General features: G+C 47.7%; 2 protein-coding genes across 4 annotated transcripts in view; one reads left to right on the top strand and one right to left on the bottom strand.

Moving 5' to 3' along the window:
* Positions 1 to 22204, bottom strand: part of LOC135385474 (uncharacterized) — a 531071-nt gene that overhangs the window by 439300 nt on the left and 69567 nt on the right. The gene's annotated exons all lie outside the window — the stretch shown is intronic.
* LOC135384699 (uncharacterized) lies at positions 12667 to 21979 on the top strand. Its single transcript, XM_064613888.1, has 15 exons — positions 12667 to 12771; positions 12852 to 12998; positions 18413 to 18631; positions 18729 to 18788; positions 18891 to 18956; positions 19077 to 19151; positions 19243 to 19302; positions 19502 to 19564; positions 19647 to 19706; positions 19909 to 19983; positions 20061 to 20376; positions 20649 to 20927; positions 21146 to 21286; positions 21409 to 21918; positions 21960 to 21979. The coding sequence occupies exons 1-15, from the start codon at positions 12667 to 12669 to the stop codon at positions 21977 to 21979; spliced, it is 2196 nt and encodes a 731-aa protein (XP_064469958.1).

Raw genomic sequence — 22204 nt, 5'->3', positions numbered from 1 at the left:
TAATCAATCCCTACCGCAGGCTACTTACTCGCACCCGCAGCGGTCCGCCTGCACTACTCACCTAGCCATAACCAGTCCCTATATCACGTGAAGGCGCTTGCCACGAAAGCCTCCAGCCAGGTCAATGTCCTCAAACGTATCGCATGTGCGTCCTGGGGCCCGTGTTGCCAGGACCTCCACCGAGTTCATACGGCTCTTGTTTTGGGCACACTGCGATACAGCCTCCCGATCCTTCATGACCTCAGCTGCACACGAGAGCAGGAGCTCCTGAACCTCCAAGCCCGCAGTCTCCGTGTTTGTCTTGGTGTCCCTCGAACAACGGAGACATATTCCGTACTCGCCGAAGCTCAGGAGCACCCTATACCCATTCTGCGGGACTCAGCCACCCTTCGCATCTACGCCCGCTGCCTGACGCAACCCTCTCATCCTCTTCGCCGCATTGCTGTGAGCTGCCCTGCATCCGCTTTTGCCAAAGCAGTTGTCCGCTTACGAAACTGTCTCCCGTCCTCGACACCTGCCACTACCTTTGCGCCAGCAATGTGGACCTTAAAACGGCCTCGCATTCACGCCACTATACCAGACTTTCCCCGAAAACAGGCAATCAGCCCTGTGGTAGCCCAACAACTCGCTTTGTCCCATCTCACCTCTACCCATCCCCATTGCCGACAAATCTTCACCGATGCTCCCGTAATGTCTGACGCAGCGGGCGTGGCCTTTTACGTTGCCGATACAGACCATGAACAGGTCTACAAACTGCCCTACCCCATGTCGTCTACCGAGGCTGAACTGTTCGCCATTCTTACTGCCCTAGAATATATAACTGACTTGCCACCTGGGAAATGGGTCATCCTCACAGACAGCAAGGCGTCTCTCCTCCGGTTGATGTCGGCCCGCTCCAACCTCATACAGGGTATACCCAGCTTGATCATTCAGAAGTATAACGGACTCCGTGCCAATGGTCATGCTTTGTCCCTTCAGTGGGTGCCCGGTCATGTGGGCCTGACCGGTAACACACGCGCAGACGCGGCTGCTAGACGAGCCGCCGCAGCTGTTACTCCTGCCGCTGCACGTCCACCACTTACACTTTCGGCTTGCCATTTAGCTATTCGCCGCCGGTATGCAACCCGTGCCCAAGCATTTAGACCACAAGCCGTCGCCTACAACGGTCACGTGCAGTCCATCGACCCCTCGGTTAGCTTTTTCATTACGTGTCGCTGCAGTCGTCAGGACGAATCATTGCTGCACCGCCTCCGTCTCAACGTTGCCCGCACCCCATTGCTCCTGTACAAAATGGGCCAATCCAGCTCCCCTTTGTGTTCCAGCTGTGGCGAGGTGGGCGACATTGCTCATTGTCTTCTGCACTGCCAGCAGCACATCCCCCAACGGCAAGCCCTCCATCGCCGTCTAATACAGCTGGGCTACAACACACTGTCCATGGCCACCCTCCTCGGTCCCATCCCTCGGCCTACTTAGTGGGCCATCACCACAGCCCTGCTCCGCTTCTTAAATGACTCTGGCCTTGCGTCTGCCCTCTGACTGGACGTTCTTCGAACTTTCCTTCGTGCCTGTGCTGCACTGCACTGCGTGCCAGTTTTTCTGTCATCTTTTCCTTTCTTTTATTTCTTTTGTTTATTCACAGTTCCTTTTTCTTTTCTTTCTCGGAATTGCAAGCTGGCAATAGCCTGGCTGACATTTCTGTTTTCCTTTTCACTATTAAACATATTCCCCCGAGTCCCTATACCGTAGGCTACTTCCTCGCGCCTGTGTAGCAAGCGGCACGCTCATGCAATCCCATGCGCGAAGTCGAGACGGCGCGAGCTAGGCCGTTATGCTACTTTCATTACTGTTGTCGCCATGAGCCTAGTGTAGTCGAAATAAAATACGCTCACCATGTAGGGTCCACGTCCTGTGTTTAAGCACTTCAAATAGTGACCGCAGCGCCACCAGTTCCGCCACCCTCGGAACACGCACCCAAAGCTGGCAGATGCCGAATGTTCTCATTACTTCTGATGCCTCAGCTCAATCAGCAACTGTGTTTCCGCTGCAGCTGTCAAACTTCATCCCTTGTGGATCGCAGATCCTGCAGTTTGGTTCGTGCATGTTGAGGCTTAGATTGTACTTCAAGGTATTACGACGATCACGAAATACTACTACGTAGTGTCAGCGCATGAGCCGTCTGAAGCCGCAGCGGTCCGTGACCTTCTCATCACCCCACTAAAACAGGCACCACGTGAGAGAATGAAGGCACAACTTATCCGACGCATTTCAGCGTCCGAACCCGGAGGACTTCAGCAGCTCTTCACGCACGAAGAATTGGAGGCCGCACACCGTCGCAGCTCATTCGACGAATGCAGCTACTATACTGGGTGAGCGTCATGATTGACCTCTCGTCTGGGTGACCTCATGCATTACTCTATCCTCCTTTATCTGTTCCTGCAGCGGTTGTCAAACATATGTACGGTTCCTCCGCTGTCAGGGACATATCACTGGACGATATGGCGAAGCTCGCTGACAGCGTACTGAATTTAGCCCCACACCCAATCGCAACAGGCACAAAACTTGCACAGCAGCTTCATCAGCTCACCACAGTCTCTCAGGCAATGAAGAAAGTCACTTAAGTATCCACACCTTGGCAAGCCAACTTGTCCAGTTGTCCAAAGAAGACTCAGGCAGAGTACCCGCCTCAACCGGAAACCCTTCCACCGTCGCAACCGCCCTGGATCGCCTTCTGTTGCATCTGATTGGTATCATACCTTCTTTGGTGATCAAGCGTTACACTGTTTGCGCCCCTGTTCATATTCTGGAAACACAAATGCCACTGTATAGAGGCGGTAACGAAGGGTAGCTTGACTACCACCCGCTACTACCGTAAAGGCTGGTTTGCATTGCTGCGTTTTACGCTTACGTCTAAAGCTTCGCGTTTACGGGCTTTTCATCGCGGAACGGGTTCACGTTGCCGATGTTGTAGTGCCCGTTAACATCATTGCGTTATAGCGTTACGTTCCTGGAATGAACGAGCGCCGTTCACAGGGCACTCCCCAGGGACAAATGGAAACACCGCAGCTACTGTGTGCTCCGTAGGCATACAGTGCGCATGCGCGATATCCTCCCCTCCTATTGGGCACTTGACTTGCGGTTGTGGTGCTTGCGTCGAGAAACTTGAAGTTGGCTCAACTCCTTCCTTTCCGCTTGCGTACTACGTTAGCGGAGAGCGGGACTCCGCTGCCATGGCGACTATTCACCGAAAGCGCAGCAGTGTGAGCCAGCCTTAACTCATCGGTCGTCAACAACACAACTCCGTGGATCACTACGCTATTTTTCATCACTGACAAGATTTCCCCGGTAAAGTTCCTCGTGGATACCGAAACGGATGTCCGCCTCATTCCCGCCACAGCGGCTGTCCGTTTTGAATGCCCAACGGAATCTAAGCTACAGGCTGTCAACTTGCTGCCTCTAGCCAGTTACGTGAACATTCTTACCCTGACCCTGAATATGGAACTCTGGCGTACTTTGCATTGGTGGTTCATGTACGAACATTGATGTGAGGCTTACAATTCTTAATACTTCGGCTTCTTCATCTATGTGCGTCACAAACGCCTTCTGGGCCTTCTCACTGGCCCACAGCGTTCATCAGTTCCCTCGATTGGACCCTTCTGCTGCCACCCTTCACATCTCCCTACGCCAGCATCGTCAGTGAGTTTCCGGAAATTCTACGACAACGTTCTCCGGACACTCCAGTCAAGCACTGTGTTGAACACCATATCGCTACAATCGGGCTTCCCGGACATGTCCGCCCCGCAGACTAGCGCCCGATCATCTCAACACAACGCACCGTGAGTTCGAGCATATGTTGGAACTTGGGATAATCAGATCATCATCAAATCCCCTGTGCCTCTCCGCTTCACATGGTTGCGAAGAAGACACCAAGCAGCCGGTACCCATGCGGGCATTACCGACCGCTAAACACCGCCACGGTAGCAGACCGATACTCGATTTCGCATGTGCAAGACCCAATTGCACGGTGCAAACGTTTACTCAAAAGTCTACTTGATGAAGTCACCACGAAATTCCCGTTTCGCTTAAGCATGCCTTTTGGCCCTTTCGCTTTGCGAAAGGCCGAACAAACCATTCAAAGATTTATAGATCAAGTTGTACGTCGGCTACCCTTCTACCTCGCGTATATAAATTATATATATTCTGGTCGCGTGTAGATCACAAAAGGAACACTTCGAACACCTATGGTTGATCTGTCAAAGACTCTCCGAAGCCGGTGTCATCATCAACGTGTCAAACTGCGAATTTGGAGTCGAGCAGTTAGAGATAGGACACAATGCGCTTTGTGCAAAGCTTCCGCAGTGCCAGGGAAAATCCTGGCGGCAGCCATAGGAATTAGTTGTGTGAGTCCGCTCGGTTCTATAGGGCTGTTCGTACGCTTTCAATCGTCACCTTTGTTCGGTCCCGCCGCGCCTGAATTGATAGCTGGTAAAAGTAATGCCGTACCACACAAGCTGTTGCGTCGTTGGGTGCACAAATACGTATGAGAATGCAGGGTGTAGGTAAAAATGGTCCCTGGTTGTGCTGTCAGAAAACTGGTCCCGCAGGTTCCTGTGCGTCGAAAAATACAGGGCCGTGGTTGCGGATAACTAATGAAGCACATCACAGGCGATCGAGTGTTACCATTTTACCATTCGCTCTCCCCATTTGCTGAAAAAGAATACATAAGTATTTCTTTTTCATCTGTTAACAGATCATAAATTACGCACGCCATTCAATGAGTAACATAAAAGCGGCATCATTGCACTAGTTCGCTAGCGATATCGTTCGCTGGATACTAGTATTTTTCTACTGTTGGCCAGACACGCGTTTTTAGTTTAAGTTTGAGCTTGAATGCTAAAAAAAGAGGCACAAGTTTGACAGTTGTCCCCTGCATCTTTTCCGTGTCGAAGTCTTTGGACAGTAAAAGCTGTCGCCCTCTCATTCATTGTTGCACTGCCTTTACAACTCCGCTTCTGCTGAAGATACGGTTCACCGACATAGAAAGTATATGACAGAACAACTGTAAAACTTGCCTGACCATCAATAGGAAAACACTAGCATCCATGTTGAATTGGGAACTACATCCAGCGACCCCCACGCACAGTGAGCGTGAGGTCAGAGCCAGGTTAGTGAGCGTGCATGCGTGTTTAATTTCATTGGTACGGATACAGAAGGTAACATGCCTTTTTGCTTACTCCTCTGTAATCCGACCTGTTATAAAAGAACGCGTTTACTATTTTTCTGACATGTCTGCAAGAAATCGCGTTGTCTGTACTCCAGTGAATAAAAAAAGGAGAGAGAGAGAGGAACAGAAGGAACAGACAGAATGTGCTCAATACAACCGGTGCAGCGAATGTAATCGCTTTTATGTTCCTCATTGAAATGCGTGCAGCTTTTATTGTTCATTAACATCAATGTTAACTAAAAAAGCGCCTATGTCTCCTAATTTTAACATATCAGGAGGGCGAATGATAGCTCTTGGTTTGCTAGGATCCGTTTCATGAGCTCTCCACAACGACTGCTGTATTTTTTGGCCGCACGGAACCCCGCGGGACCATTATTTCCGCCCACGAAGTGGACAGGAGGAGAGGATGGTTGTCGGCCGCAAGCGTACGTGTCACAAAATAAGCTACTCCGTGGATTCTACATGTCTTCTTTTTTGACAATTATCCTAATTGGTTGCCGTATTGAGATCGTATATCGTTCGCATTGTGTTGAGTGATGTTGTGATGCGTGTTCTCAATTCTGACACGAACTTCCAACTAACTTAGACCTTGCGCTTTGTCCGACTCAGCTAATGAGACTTCTGCACCCCTTTAAGTTGGTGCAATCTTTGCAAGGTTGCTGTAAAAAGGATCTTAAAAAAAAACAGACGCAAGCGCTGTGCACACGAAGAAAAAAATTGTATTAACGCTGTCATGCCTGCTTCTGCATATAGTATTATGCCTTATTGACCGCTGAGGACCGAAAATAGTCGTTCGGAGCTTAAAGGAGCATGGAAATCATTTGGAACATATATTTTTTCACCGCTTGATATGAACATACTACCTTCATAAACTGTTACGGAAAATATTTCCTTCGAAAAGCGCGAATTTCCTGAGAAAATTAGTTTGGAAGAATGCGCTCCGCGGCGACAGTCTCCCCCAAGCCGAGTCTGGCGTGTGGTGACGTCAGGCGTCCGAGCACTTCATTGGCTGCCGGAAGCGTCCGCTCCCCGCCAGAATCGTCTGCTAGCTCAGGAATCATGGCAACTTACCGACTGAGACGCTGTTGCTATTTATTTGCGTTTGACATTCACTTGCGTTCTTACATGATTTGTCTCGTAAGTTTTGCATAAAACAAGACTGCGGGCAGTGTAAAAGGTGTAGCCAGGCCTCTGTGTTGCAGTGACGGCCCGGGTTGAGGTGGATCGTACGCGGTTGTGATATCTGTTCCGATTGTGCTGAGGTGTCGTTCATTAGTGAACAGTATTGTGCCTGTGTGTGCAGCATATATATATGTGATACGACTAAATACGTTCCTGTCAGTTGGAGATTTATTCCATGTGCCAGTGTTGTATTCTGCGTATGACCATTCAAAAAAGAAAATGATTATTTGACCATGTATTTTGGGGTTTCCCACAGATCGCTAGAAGATGAACTTTACTAACTTTATTTTGGTATTCATGTTGTAGTGTTTGTGGAGACGTTACGCTCCTGGTATCACTAAGATATGGTAAGCGCAATGTTACACAGCTATGCGTTCATCGGTCCGCTCTTTCGCCTCAGAGATGCCAGTGTCCATGCGGTTCAGAGCCCATAGCGTTGACCACAACACGGAGAAGTCATGATGGTCGGCAACATCTCCAAGTGAAAACACTGGTCACTGCGCCGCGTCTTCATGACTATGCATTTGTAAACAAGAAGAAGCACTATATTTCAATCCGAATGTTCGTTCACACTTAGCAGCATCACTTACCAGCCTCCGGTACATTCGTGTGGCGAAATCGAAGCTCGAGGAACTTAGCCTCCAACTCCATAAAACGTTTCGTCGAGAAGAGCAGACGTGTCGCCTAAAGAGTGTTCAATTCATCACCTGTCCTTCGCACGGCGTCCGATGAGCAACAACGCTTCCTTCCCGGTCGGCTTGCCAGCGCGCGCCAGAGAAATCACAAAAAATAAAGAAAAAGACGGCGCGGTCACATGACGTCAGCGGCTGACAGCCGAGTGAGGGGGCATTTCTGCCGCGAGATTCAAAGCTCCCTCGCGCTCCAGGATTGCGCGCTACGCTCAAACGTTTTGTGCGAATATGTATCACAGGGCTCAGAATCATAATTTCTACTTCTCCCGTCATATTTTATTCCGATCATTTCCATGCTCCTTTAAAGCGATCGAAATCCACGAAAGTAACACAACCGGTTCTCAAATTTTCGATTTCCATGAAGCCCGCCACATGCACTTTTGACTGGTTTCGATACCGGACGACTCACACAAAAAGTTCGCTTCCCCACCGCTACGCGGCCGCGTAAAGTGCCACCTTTAGTCTGTGCACGAGGCGTATAGCAGTGCGAAAGGCATCACGCCTTTGCCATCCAAGGCGGAAAGGCTTCGCAACTTCCCTCTTCCACAATCTAAAAGGAAACTCCTGGAGTTTCTAGACTGGTAAATTTCTACCAACGCTTTCTACCGCACGCTGCGCAGAGCTTAGCACAGATGAACTGCTTCGCGACTTCCACGCAAGCACACCTGCGTCACCCATTGAATGGACGGCAGCTGCAACACAATTAAGCTTCTGAAACGATCAACACAGCTTTAGGTTGTCCTCCTATTGAATCATGTCAGTTGAACAAAAAGCAACAGAAGCAACTGGGCGTTGTATGGCTCTGGCGACCGACATTGGTCATCGTCATCGCGGCGCGCTACACGAGCTTATAAGTCCGTTTCGCTAGGACCATCAGTTGGTCCTGCCGGCTCTGGCCGAATAAATACGTTTCTTCGGAGCTCCCGTCTCCTTTCTGAGGCTTTCGTCAGGGGTTGTGTTGTGTTCGTCCTTCTATGTTTAATTGCCTCACCTACTACTACGCTGCCCTTCTAGTTCACCCACGATCTGATGGTAGAGCTTTTATCAAGGTACATCTTTCTGACACCCGCGCAGGAGCGGCGCTGCGTCACATTGACGAGAACGGCAACACTGTACCACTCGGCATCTTCTGCAAGAGGTTCTAGCCAGCCGAAACCCGTTAAAGTACTTTGGACGCGAGCTACTGGTATGTTCCTCGGGCTGAGGCAATTCTGCCATGTCCTAGAAGGGTTAACCTTTACTATATACTCACTGACCACGAACCTCTAACCAACGATTTCGAAACCAATAGTTCGCACCTTTCGCTCAGTGAGATCAGATAGTTGGCATTTATCAGTGAATTCACGACTGATATTCGCCATATCCCTGTCAGCTTGAGCACTGTTGCGGATGCCCTTTCACGAATTGGGATACAGCAGTGACACCCGATTTACGAGAAATAAAGAAGGGCCTTGCACGCGCCCAAGCATGAGGACTCTGAACTCTCTCCTTTACGAACGTCGCCCACTCTCCAGTTCGCGATGTGCCGTGCGCCTCATCTCCTACCGTCCTGTTCTGTGAGGTCTGTGCGAGACCTCCACGACCGTACGTGCCAGTTGAAATCCATAAGGTCAATTTCCGACAGCATTCACAATCTGGCTCACCCGGGAGTGTGGAACGCATGTCTCGTCATTAATCGCTACTTTTGGCCAGCGCTTAACACCGACATTAGAAGATGGACACGCCTGCCTGACTTGCTAACAGCGAAAATTACAAAAACTCCAATACCTTCACCGGCCAATCGTTCCGACTGTGTCCACATGGGTATTGTCGAGCTCTGCCGCTTAATTCATGTGAAACCTATTTGTTGACCATAATGAAATGCTATACAAGAAGGCTCGAATATCCAGGTTTGGAGTACCCTCAACTGTCACAACAGAGATACACTCTAAACCAGGTAACGCGTATGTAACGATTAAGTACCGCTTGGCCAAGAGGTACATTTGTTAAGAAACGTAACTCTTAAATTTAAGAGGTACACGCGCCCTCACATGCGGTACATGTAACGGAGCGATTTAGGCCTACCCGTCGGGGTGGTTCCCCTCTTCTACGATATATTAACAGCCCCAAGAAGCTACGCTGTACGATAAATATCACAAACAAATACCTTTATTCGAAAATTACATCCATGTCAGGGATGATGATCGCGAGCGTGCATTGTCATGATGCACAAACGCCGAACACACGTGGCACAACGTACATGGATGAACGCTGACCACTGCATCTCTCCTTCACCATTGCAGCTGCTCCGTGGTCACGCTTCTTTATCTCTTCCACATCTTTGGATTGCTGTTCTTCCCCAATGCGTTTCGGTCTTTTCTCCCTCTCTCTTTTTTCTACTGTGTGCTCTATCGCTGCCCAACGTCCCGCGTTCTCTTTCTTCGCTTTTGTGGAGAGGAGGGAAGAGGTCACGTGACGGAGCACGATACCCCTTTTTTGTGCACCCTCCAAAAGCTGGGGCGTGAAGAGCGCGCTCGCGTACGAAACTGTACGAGCGTAACCTCTTAACGGCAGGAGTGCCAAACACCCGCGCTCTGGAGCAGCCACTTAACGCGCCCAGTGACTTTCATTTTGGTGGATGAGGTGACAGTGCAGCCAGCGGCATGATAGTGTTTATAGGAACGCACGTGCAATCCAGCGCGCGAGGTCGGCTCTGGTGCTGCTTTCATTATTGTTGACACTATAATAATAATTAATAATTGGGAGTAGATTTACACGTAAGGTGGGCCAGCCTATTTGCGTGGCGACATGCTGCACGTGCCGCAGGGTATGACTGCGGATAATTTTGACTACCAGGGGTTCTTTTGACGTTCGCAGGAAATCTCCGACGCAGGGTGCTGGAAGCAATGTTTACCTTCCCCCATATTGCTACCGTCCTTCGCTGGGATCGAACCCGCGATCTCGAGTTCAGCAAGCCAACACGTTGTAGACTACACTCTTAATCTGGTTGCTTTTAGGGCCACGTTGAAAACGCTGTAACATCTAATTTTAAAGTTACACTACTTTTCTGACAACGTTACATACCTTCTATGTCACAGTAGAAGGTACTCCTCGGTAATATAAGTGACTGGCCGAGTGCCAGATGGTGTAACTTGTAAATATTTGTGTTCCCTATCCATAGAAGTAACGGCGATGTTACTTATAAGTTTTACCCTCACTTGAGCGGCCTTCGCAGCGCGTTGTGCACGTGGTTTTCGCCCTCTCGTTCTTCATCATTCGCCCCTCGACATGCAGCTGCCTGCAGATCTCGGATGCCATTTTTTGACATTGAAAATTTACCACTTTTGACATCGTATGAGCTTCTCCATATCGGAGGTTTTCGGCTGTCACCAGCTCGAAATCTGACGACGGAGGTCGCGCTGATCTGTCAAAGGTAAACTGTTTCTATACTCAACACGTTCTGCATGTCTCTAAACGATGAAACTGCTTTTTCAGGCGTCATGCCGTTCTCAAGTACGGACGTTCGCGGTGATCGCCATAGAAGGTGCACAGGAGATGAATGCGACTGCCCAGAATACATCTCTGAGACAGACGAAACTGGAAATCATACACGCATATTGTGCAGTTACTGCGAGCATGGACCCGGAAGGTACGACTATTCTCTAGAAAGCTGGGGGGGGGGGGGGGGCTGAGCTTTTCCCTCTCCCTCGCGCGCCCCGCCACCCGGAGCGCGCCAATGAGAGGGCGCGTGGGCGGCGTGCCATCTGGGGGCAGAGGTTCGAACGTAGACGGGGACGTGCTTTTGGCGATGCTACATCCACTGGGTCGTTCCATCCACCACGGCCCTGAGTTGGCCCGTGAGATGGCGCTGCTGGATCTGTGAACCCAGAGCCGTTTATAGGGAGAGTTTGGCCATTAGGAGGAGCCGAACTTGAAGCGCGTCATGCGACGTCACGGCTAAGCAACCTCCCTCGCCGTGCTCTATTGTTGTCCCGTTGTCAGCCGGTCGCCGACGCCATATTGATGCTGATCGTTGTTTACGATGCAAAGAGGGGAGACACGTGCGTACATTGTCCTTCGAAAGCCCTTCGTCCTTGAACTCTTTCAGTTTGGCAACAAAACCCCCCCTTATCAGAGGCAGGTGTGAGTGATAAGCCGGTTATTCGTGTAGATTGCATTCATTGCGACAACAAAGCTGACGGACAGCATCAATATGGCGCGCATCAGGTGGCTGATAAGCGGATTCTGCTTGGATTCAGTCCTTTTGGGCGGCGCAACGACGACTCTGACGTTAAAATAGGCTCCACCCACGAGGCGGCAAAAGATCAGAGAATGGCCAAACTCTCCCTATAAATGGCTCTGTGTGGACCTAGGGACGCGCGTTCCTTGGGACCGCGAAAATGGTCGGCGATAAGTACTGAGTCATGATCCCATTTCTGACTCTCTCTCTCTTTTTTTTTTTCTTCTTTTTCTGTTTTCGTGGAATGAATTGACGGATTTTGACGGCTCCTGTGTTCCCTTGTTTTTGCTTTTAATAAACGTTTCATGATCGGCGTCCTCGAGCGATGCGCGCGTGTTTGTTTGTTTGTTTGTTTTTGCCTTTAATGAACGTTTTATGATGGCTTGTTTTTGCTTTTAATAAACGTTTTATGATAGGCGTCCTTGAGCGATGCCCGCGTTTGTTTGTTTGATTTTGTGTTTAATGAACGTTTTATTTTGGCTTGATTCATTACCTGTTGTTGCCCGCGGACTATGAACATATCCGTGGCAAGTTTTCGGTGTCCTTGAGCGATGATCGCGTTTGTTTGTTTTATTAAATATATGGAACACACGTTGTTAGAGTGATCTTGATAAGACGTCTGCGGAATCGTTGCGCCCCTGTTTGGGTGATACTAGGGCGTTCTTTGGCGTGTGTGTGTGTGCCTTCCCTTTTATTGAGCATGTCATGCGATTCGTGTGCGATGCGCGGTGGACCGGGACACGGGCGGTGAGAGGTATACCCCGTTTTTGTTTCTTTGTCATTTCGCGGGACAATGCGTCATTATGGACTGTTTCCCTCTGCGTTTTTTTTTTCTTCTCTGTTTTATACCCCCTTTTTCTCTTCACTGGGTCATGCGACACGTGTTGTTCCGAAAGGAATTTGATGAGATGTCATGCCCGTGCCGCTTTTGTGCGTATGTTTAGATAATGCCGACAGAAGACTCTGGTTTCTTCCCCCTTTTACTGAACATGATTCCACACATGTTGTTACAGAAGGACTTTGACGAGACGCCCAGGCAGGTAATGCTGGCTAATGACGAAAGAAGACTACTTTTTGGTGGTTTCTTTCATTAAACTTTTGGTGGCACCGTGCCGCTGTCAATCGACTGGGCACTCAAATCGGACAACATCGATACTCTTTGCTGGACGAGAACTTTTCCAAGAGTGCTGCGTACAAGTTCAGCAGCGGTTTTTATGACAGTCTAACCCAAGAGTCGTCGACCTCTCGAGACGAGTCCACTTGGTTTAGGTACAGGCACCCATTTTAAGACCTTCCATTGCAGGGCCCTGGCAATGGCCTGACATTCCTTTCTTTCGACTGTGTGGGACGGAATGTTCAAGAACATTGCAGGCATATACGCCAGTGCAAGTCACCAGCTCAGGCCGGAAACGATGGACTACAATTCGCTACGCTGCCAAGGTCTAGAAGCTGAAGAGGTACTGAAACAAAGAAAGCGCCGGTTCCGCGTAAACCACCCACCATTTTCGGCGTTTTGACCCCTCTTTTCTCCTTGTAGGAGAATAATCCGCATTCACTGAGCGACCCAAAGACGGACTTCACAACACAAAGTTCAGTGACAAAATGTTCGTTGTGCAAAGATAAGAGGTCAGAATGGCTTAAGAGGAAAAAGGAGAACGAATTCTTGGTTCCATTGTATCCTCAAGTATAGCACGTGCCTAGTTGTGTTCTTTCTGAGCCCGTCCTATCTCAAACTTTATAACTCCCTCCGATGTTTTCTGCAAAAAAATCGAAGTCATAAGTTATAAGTGTTTGTCTTGCCGTGAGTTCCTGTAGTACACTTGATGTACGTGCTGGACCGTAAGGACGCTGGACTGATGTCTGTTATGATTTCGTTAGTTTGAGATGCGCCTATTTGCCTAAGGACTCTTGCGTACCACGGCGCACTGAGAAAAGCAATGCAAGCATATCGGGTGTCCGCCCATTTCATCGAACGCCGGTTCGTCGAACGACATTTCATCGACACCATTTTATCGAATGCCGTTTCATGGAACGCCACCGGACAGTTGCTCACCAGACAATTGCCCGTCGGACAACTGCTCACCGTTAGAATCAATTTGCCACCATTTTATATGTTAGGTCAGATTAGAGTTAGTCCGCTGGCATTTTAGACGTTAGGTCATGTTAGAATTATAGTGTGGGTATTTAGACGTTAGAATTGGCGTATTAGCATTTTAGACGTTATTATTGTTGTTATGTTAGAATCAGTTTATCGGCACTTTAGGTTCTTGGCGAAGGCGTGTTTTGCAGTTCATCGCAATCGCAACAATGCAAATATTCGCAACAATCGCGCAATCATATCCTGAATGCAGCAAAGCACATGCGTTAGCAGTGTGTCAACCTATATATAGCTGTGGCTGACGCTCATACATGATCCCAAACCTGTTTGCGCGCGGGGAAGTTAACTGAATTAAATTTTACGTTTTATCTCTGATGCTTCGTCCTCTGTCACTCACTTATCCGCCGACAAAGCACTGATTTCCAACATCGTGGCATCGGCGGTAAGCCGGTGGTTATAAAACGGTTGGGGGGTTTGGCTTACATGAGATGCGTGATCCATATCGGGCCATTCCGTATATTCACTCCGGTGTCCGCCCATTTGTTCGAACGCCGTTTGATCGAACGCCGCTTGGTCGAAAGCCGTTTGATCGAAAGCCGGTTGGTCGACGTCGTTTGTTCGAAATACATTTGTTCGAGGGGCGTTCAAAGCTCGCAGCGTGTCCGTAGCACCTCTTTTCTGTAACTTTTGACTCGAGAATACGGAAGCAGGCAATCAGTGTCCTCTGCTTCTTTTTTCTTCTTTTCTTTTTTTTTTTTTACTAAACAGGGGAGACCTCTGGTTATTTGCAGACCTTTGTCATTCACGAACAGCACAGCTGAATAGAACAATGCGGAAGAATCCGGCGAACCGTAGGACACATATTGAAACAAATAGCCTCAGATTGCGAGCAGCCGATAGTCCGTGCCTCTTCTGGGCACCCTTTTCATTGCTGGCGACAGATTTATAGGGAACCATCTGAAATGGGATAGCCATATGTGCGCGAAAGCCACTCGAAGTCTGTGGATGCTAAGAAGGAAGTTTCGTCATGGTACAAAATAATGATATTAAATTAACAACCATATAAAACCTTAGTTCAACCTTGGTTAGAGTATGCATCTGCAGTCTGGGATCCCTACACATGCACGCAATAAAAAAAATGAAAAAGAAGAAGAAGGAAAAAGTAGACAAAGTACAAAGATCAGCTCCCCGGCTTATATTGTCTGGGTTTCGAGGGACCTCTTCGGCTCCATGTATGTTGCAAGAACCAAATTTAGATTCACTATTTGGCTAGCGAAAAAAAAATCCACAGCATGTTTACTACCGAAAGAAAGGGCCTCGTGGGCGAATACCAGTGAATGACTTGTACCACCCACTGAATGAATTGTAGAGGAGATGGTGTTTCTCTACATTTGGTGACCCGAACGTGATTTGAACAAGCAACCGTCTGAATCGTTTTGTGGCGGCCCGGTGACGACGATGACGACGTGCCTCTGCTGCCACGCGCTACGGCGCTGGCAGAGCAGTTCTACCGGCACCGTCCTAGTGTGAGGCCACGTCCATCTGCCCGCTGGGACATACCATCATCGCCGGTCAGGACTCATGTAGGGGAACACCACCTCCTCTACAGTTTGCTATACAGAAATAACGTAAACCCAGTTAATGACCAATGAATTTACCCCTACATAGAATATACGAAGGCAGAAAAAATAGGCGATGTCAAGTTGCCGGTGGTGAGTAAATCAAAGAGTGATATTAAACGGTAGGAACAACTTATTTATTTACACATGGTAAACAAGACTTTCGTGCACGAGACTGCACCTTTGTACTCCGCACCTGTGTCCTTAATTCCTGGAACGTCACCAACAAGTGTTCTCGTTTCCTGTGTATAAGCCCTTGGGCTCGCGTTATGTTTCGCTTCTGATACCCCTGCTTTTGTATTTATGTTCTTTTGATTTTTATCTGTGTTTGCATCCTTTCCATCAACCTGTTACCCTCTCATGCCAGAACTCCCCCTTCAACTGTATATATGTGCCTGTACCATGTTTATATTTTTGTAACCTGAAGAAGTGCAGTCTCGTGCACGAAAGTCTTGTTTACCATGTGTAAATAAATAAGTTGTTCCTACCGTTTAATATCACTCTTTGACCTACATAGAATATCTATGACAAGATCTGTAGGATTTTTTTTCTTTCTTTTTGCTTCGCCTGCAACTTTCTGTACCGCTCTATTTCAAGAACTGTATAATAACCACGCTTGTCCCCTGACACAGGAGCACAGTATATGATTTCTTCCAGAATAGTCATCAGTTGTCCCCGGTCATTCACTCGGCTACTCACCCTACTTTTCGTAAGGCCGAACAATTAGGTGCGGTTTTGAGTCAGAGCTGATGATAGGGAAGTGGGTTTAGGAATGACCGAGGTTGAAGCCGTTGTTGAAAATGGGATGAGAATGGGAAATGTCATCCCCCATAGCTCATAATTTTTCATTTAAATTTATTGACATTGTGTAAAATAAACACCTACAATAACACAGTGGTTCATATGTCTACTTTTCCTTTTTGTTTTCCCCTAAGTGATCGAAAGTACGTTATTAACGCGAAGTTCGGTGAAATAATTTATTTGCTGTATTAATTCACAACAAGTCTATCCTACTTAATTTGTAGAGCTAATCGTTTATCGCAGTTGGAATAAAAGTTTTCGTATCCTGGGTTCCTTATATTTCGGCCTTTCGATAATTCCATTTTCTGACTTTTCGGCCTTCTGATTGTTCGGTGTTTTTCGGTCTTCTGGTTTTCGGCCTTCTGAGAATTCCGCCTTATGAGTTTCGGCCTTATGATTGCCACCCACACACGAATCACATGAAATGCTCAATAACAGGGAAGGCACACACACACACGCCAAAGAACGCCCTACTATCACCCAAACAAGGGCCCAACGATTCCGCGGACGTCTTATCAAGATCACTTTAACAACGCGTGTTCCATATATTTAATAAAACAAACAAACGCGGGCATTGCCCAAGGACGCCGCAAACGCGCCATTCGAAGTCCGCGCCTAAAAGGCACTGAATCAAGCCATCATAAAACGTTCATTAAAAGCAAAAACAAACAAACAAACGCGAGCATCGCTCAAGGACGCCTATCATAAAACGTTTATTAAAAGCAAAACAAGCCAACACAGGAGCCGTCAAAATCCGTCAATTCATTCCACGAAAACAGCAAAAGAAGAAAAAAAAAGAGAGAGAGACAGAAATGGGATCATGACTCAGTACTTACCGCCGACCATTTTCGCGGTCCCAATGAATGCGCGTCCCTAGGTTAAGACAGAGCCGTTTATAGGGAGAGTTTGGCCATTCTGTGATCTTTTGCCGCCTTGTGGGCGGCGCGTCGGCTGACGTATTTTCACGTGTTCATACGTAAATTTCGTCACGGGACGGCCTCCCGGCATTGCCGTGACGCCATTTTGGAGATGCCGTCAGCTGGAAGGGACGCATTCATGTAGCAGCCTGTAACAGCCCGTGTTACCGGCTCAACATGGGGGGTTGTGCCGGACCAAGCTGTAAAAACACGACAGAGAAAGGTTTTCGTCTGTTCCGCTTTCCCTCGGAGCCGCAAAGACGGCGAACATGGATCGAGAATGCACGGCGTGGTGGACCGTGTAACATCACAAAGAACAGCCGGCTTTGCGAGGTATGTATATTATCCACATTTAAAAAAATAAGATGCGTGTAAATCATGCGTGAAACACGTACGGCAACGTAAATATTATGAAGGGAAGTTTTGGGACGCGATTGTCATTGTAAGACTGTGAAGACGGACTAAAAAGCCCTGTCGCACGCCGCGACCCGGCGTTGCTGGGCAAAGTCTAAATATGGACAGAAAAAACAAAAAAAAAATAAAACATGCACACACGTTTCCTGCCTTCAATCGAGTACAGCTTCCATGCAAAGATCGAGATATAAGTTGTGACCCACGTGTTAGATCCTCTCCTCGAAAGAGCTTTAGTGGTGTTGTTTTTCTTCAGTCGTAATCTGGCTGACGCAAAGTCGAGTAACGACAAGAACAAAGACCAGCAATGAGCGGAAACATTTTCTTCTTTACTCTCCTTCCTGGAACCCTAGTAACCGTGTTTTGCCGCGACGTTGAAGCAACATATTGCGAATGTTGTCCGATGTGGAGCAACATCGTGAATGTTATTATAATATTGCCAAACGTTTTCCAGCAACGTTGCTGCAACATATTTTCAAGAGGACATTAGCCACGTTTTAGTAACGTTTAAGTAAAACATTACCACAACGTTCCGGCAACAAATTGTGCTACTAGGTAATATATAGTGTTTTAAAAGCAGAAGCAATGTCCCAGTACAACGTGACGGCACTGACGTGTTTGCATATACATGAACTCAGCGGCTAGCTAGCAGTGTCAGGATACGTTAGCTATTTCTGTTTGTGCACAGTGTGTCCATACCCCCTTTTTTCTTAGTCACATTTTGGAAAGGACCAGTTTGAGCAAAATCAAGCTGACAAGTGGAATAAGCTCAAGCCAACAGCAGTGCCAACCATTTTTGGTCCAACTAGAGAAAGCCACAGCGAGGTCCCCTCACAGTCAGGCATTGTTTCTCCCTTCTCATACGTATGCATGTACGTTGGCAAACAGCTTGACGTTCAGCGCTGTGTTCCATGCTTCGTCCTTCGTTTTTTCTGTCCTTTTGATATGTATATTTATGTCTCATTTTCTACTGCAGCCAGTACATCAAAACTGTCAGACCCCTGAGAGCCATGAGCAGGTGTCACCATACACCGAACAACAGCCCCAAAGCCTGTAAGTGTTAAGTGGCCGAAAATGCCCATTCCTTTCCATAAGTATGCTTCTTGTAGTGACACCTAAACAGCTGAATCGATATTGAAGCAAGGCCGCCATTCGAAAAGCAGTGACTTGAGATCGCACATGCAATTAATTATGCCCATCAGTTTGATTGGATACCTCGATGGTGCTTGGTTTAAAATATACTCTCTTCTAGCCAGCGGAAAGCAGAGACGAGAACAGTCCTCCAAGCGCATCCATGGCCCACACCTCAGCACAAAACACGGTGGGCACAGTTTTATTTCATAGTGAAATTTCTGCGGTGCAGGGTCTGCTGTCTCTCTCTTCCTGTCTTTTGCAGAGCAGCAAGCCGCACGTGTGTCCCAGTGGTGACCAGACATGCACAGCTGAAGGCAGAACACTGGATGTTGGAACGGTATGTAGGGTGCATGTATAACGCCTCTTGCAGTGACTTGTATCAAACTAAAGAGTGAAGATCTTCCTATGAGATACAGTGTGTGAGTTTCCTTCAGGGTCTGGAGCCAATGATGACGAGGAAGTTTGAAATAGAGGTTGGAAGTGCTGCAGCAGAGGTGAAACTCTTTGTTGTTGAATTAGACCAGAGTGTATATTGCAGATGTAAAGAGGTACAAAGCATAGATTTTTGTGGACATAATTATGTGGCTTTCCTTCAGACACCTGTAACAAAGGTGCCAGAGCACAACCAAGGGCAAGCTAAAAGCTCTGCTGCTTACAGCCTCGTAAGTGGCATTAGCAATAGGCAGAGACCAGCCTATGTTTTTGTCCTTCTCACAAGAATGTGAGGAAGAGATATTTCCATACTTTTTATGCTTGAGGAGTGATGACGAATTTATGTGCAGGAACCTGTCCCAAGTGATGTAAACCGTGGCACAGCTGCAGAGGAGTGTGACCCCTCAATAACTTGCAAGGACACGGTAATGCCCTCCGCATTTCTTTCTTACTTCTTTTGACTTACATGTGCAATGTAGAACTGAAGGTCACTCATCTCACAATGTCATTACACAGGACGTGGAACTCCTGGGGACTGCATGCGACGATGATGTTTGTAGCATCCCTTCAGTTGAGGTATTACATCATAGCTTTCCAGCACCATCATTATCTCAGCACACCGGCATACTGAGATGCACAAATGTGACCTGATTTCATACCTGAGGTCACAGGTGTTCATTTCAGTGCCTATGTGTGAAGAATAAGTGTGATGCTGCACCGGATGAGGCGACATATGTGAAGGCTGCTGGTAATGTGTGATATTTCTGTAATGCAGGTGCCGTCCCCACTAGACCTCAGTGCATGCAGCACATCACAGGAGGTCACTAGCAAAGAAATGGTAAGGATGTCCTCCAAATTTCCTTTCCCACGTGCACGGCCCCATAAGTGAAGGTCACTCATCTCACAATGTCATTACACAGGACGTGGAACTCCTGGGGACTGCATGCGACGATGATGTTCGTAGTATCCCTTCAGTTGAGGTATTACATCATAGCTTTCCAGCACCATCATTATCTCAGCACACCGGCATACTGAGATGCACAAATGTGACCTGATTTCATACCTGAGGTCACAGGTGTTCATTTCAGTGCCTATGTGTGAAGATGCCTATGTGTGATGCTGTACCGGATGAGGCGACATATGTGAAGGCAGCTGGTAATGTGTGATATTTCTGTAATGCAGGTGCCGTCCCCGCTTGACCTCAGTGCATGCAGCACATCACAGAGATGCGACATTTCCGTAAGCTGCAGTGAAACGGTAAGGCTCTCCAGGATTCTTCCCTCCTACACACACGCATAGAAGGGAGCCTCAGTTGAAACTAAAACCATTTCTAGACCCTTTCAAGCACTGAAAAAGAACAGCTTTTGGAGCGTATAAAGTGGCTGGAACGTGCTCACCGAAGAGACCAAAAAAAGATCAGGGCCTTGGAAGAGCAGAAAGAAATCTTCCACGAGCATCTCTCAGACATGTTCAATTCGGACCAGCTGTCTGCCATCTCCAGGCACAGCAACCGTGGAAGCAAGTGGTCTGAGAGTACCATTAAGAAGGCATTGCAGCTACACTTCTCCTGTGGAAGCAGCGGGTATGACGACATCCTGGAACAGAAACTCCCATACCCTTCTGCAAGAACGCTGAGACGAAGAGTTGAAGGTTTGTTTTCGTTTCTGTGTGTGCAGTTCCAGAGCTTACTGGAGGAGTGTAGGGTCTCTGCTATGACCATGTTTAGTAACAATAGCTATGAACTACTTGCCCCTCCCCATGTCTGTCACCCACCTTCAAAATATGAATGGGTAACACCCGTCCCAATTATGTAAGTTTTGTCCACATGGAATGAGTCTTTTAATGATAAATAAATTGCAAGGAAGTACTTAACAGATAAGAAATCTAGTTACTCAGTGAAAGCTGAACACCTTTTCTTTCAGGCATCAAGTTCCAGCCTGGTGTACTGCACGAGGTGTTTGAGCTGCTGCAGGCTAAAGTCCCAGCCCTTGGACCCCAGGAACGATGCTGTCTTTTGATGATAGATGAGATGGCTATTCAGCAGAAGCTCGAGTACGACCCCAGTACCAGCTCCATCCGTGGATACAGCACACTTCCGGTGCCAGGCAAGCAAGAAAAAACACTGGCGACCCACGGACTTGTTTTTATGTTATGCGGAATATCCACACGATGGAAGCAAGTTGTTGGTTATCACTACACGGGTGAGCTTAGGTGCTGTGCTTGCATATCGTGTCTGTCAACTGTGACTATAGACATGGACAAGAAACTGTTTCTTGTCTGAGTTTCTTGTCCTTGGCCGTGTGTTCATAGTCACAGTTGTCAGCTACGTACCAACCAACACCACACATTTTGCTTTTGCATGTCATGTCTCTGGTGTGACTACTTCGTCGTATTTCATTGTTGTGAAAAATTATTCCAGGAGACTCGTTCAGTGGAGTGGACGCAGGAAACAAGACGGTTGACATAATAAAAAAATGCCATGCCATCGAGCTTAATGTTCTGGCCATAACCACAGACATGGGACCAGGGAATAGATCTATGTGGCAGTTGTTCAAGGGAAGTGCCCTTCTTCTTCCATTCAGATTTCCACAAGAACTTTGCTTAATTGATTGTCTGAATTTTAGGTTAACGCTGGTAAACACAGTCATGTTGCCAATATAATACGACACCCCTCCTTGGCAGACAAAGAAATACGTGTTCTGGCAGATGTTCCACACATAGCGAAAAACATGTGTGGTCACCTTGTCAACAACCAGAGGATAGTGTTGCATCCTGACGACGTGCACGAGAACAACCTGCAGGGCTGCATTATCTCTCTCGACCCCCTAAAGAAACTTGTGGACTTTCAAGACGGCAGTGTCTTTAAACTCGCACCAAATCTCAGAAAGGAGGTTATTGAACCAAATCATTTTGACAAAATGAAAGTTTCAAATGCTATGAAGATATTCAGTCATGCAACAGCAGTGGCTCTGTGCTACATGGTAGACAAGCACGGATGGCCACAACAGGTCTTGACAACAGCATGGTTCATTGAACAAGTGAACCATTGGTTTGACCTCATGTGTAGTCGCCATCCCGTTATGGCTCTGAGCAACCACAACATCGACAAGCACAGGGAGGCAGTAGCCTTCCTTGAGAAATTCATGAAATTTTTTTCACGTGCGAAGATCGGAAATGGGCACTTCAAACCATGTCAGTGCGGGGTGCTCCTTTCTACCACGTCCATTCTCCAGCTACAAAAGCACCTCCTTGAAGATTTGAAGTTTGACTACGTCCTCACTTCAAGGTTCACGCAAGACAGTCTGGAAAACTTTTTCTCAACCATTCGACTTAGAAACCCCATCCCGACTCCACTTGAATTTAAAATGGCACTGAGGATTATCAGCATATCACAGTACCTCAAAGTGTCCACCACCGGATCCTACGAAGTGGATGACGGAGCGTTCTTTCTTGCTGATTTTGACACCATGAAGCGGAA

This window comes from Ornithodoros turicata, chromosome 2 (assembly GCF_037126465.1).
Source record: "Ornithodoros turicata isolate Travis chromosome 2, ASM3712646v1, whole genome shotgun sequence".
In the NCBI taxonomy this organism is placed as follows: domain Eukaryota; kingdom Metazoa; phylum Arthropoda; class Arachnida; order Ixodida; family Argasidae; genus Ornithodoros; species Ornithodoros turicata.
This window is presented reverse-complemented; position numbering and strand designations above follow the sequence as displayed.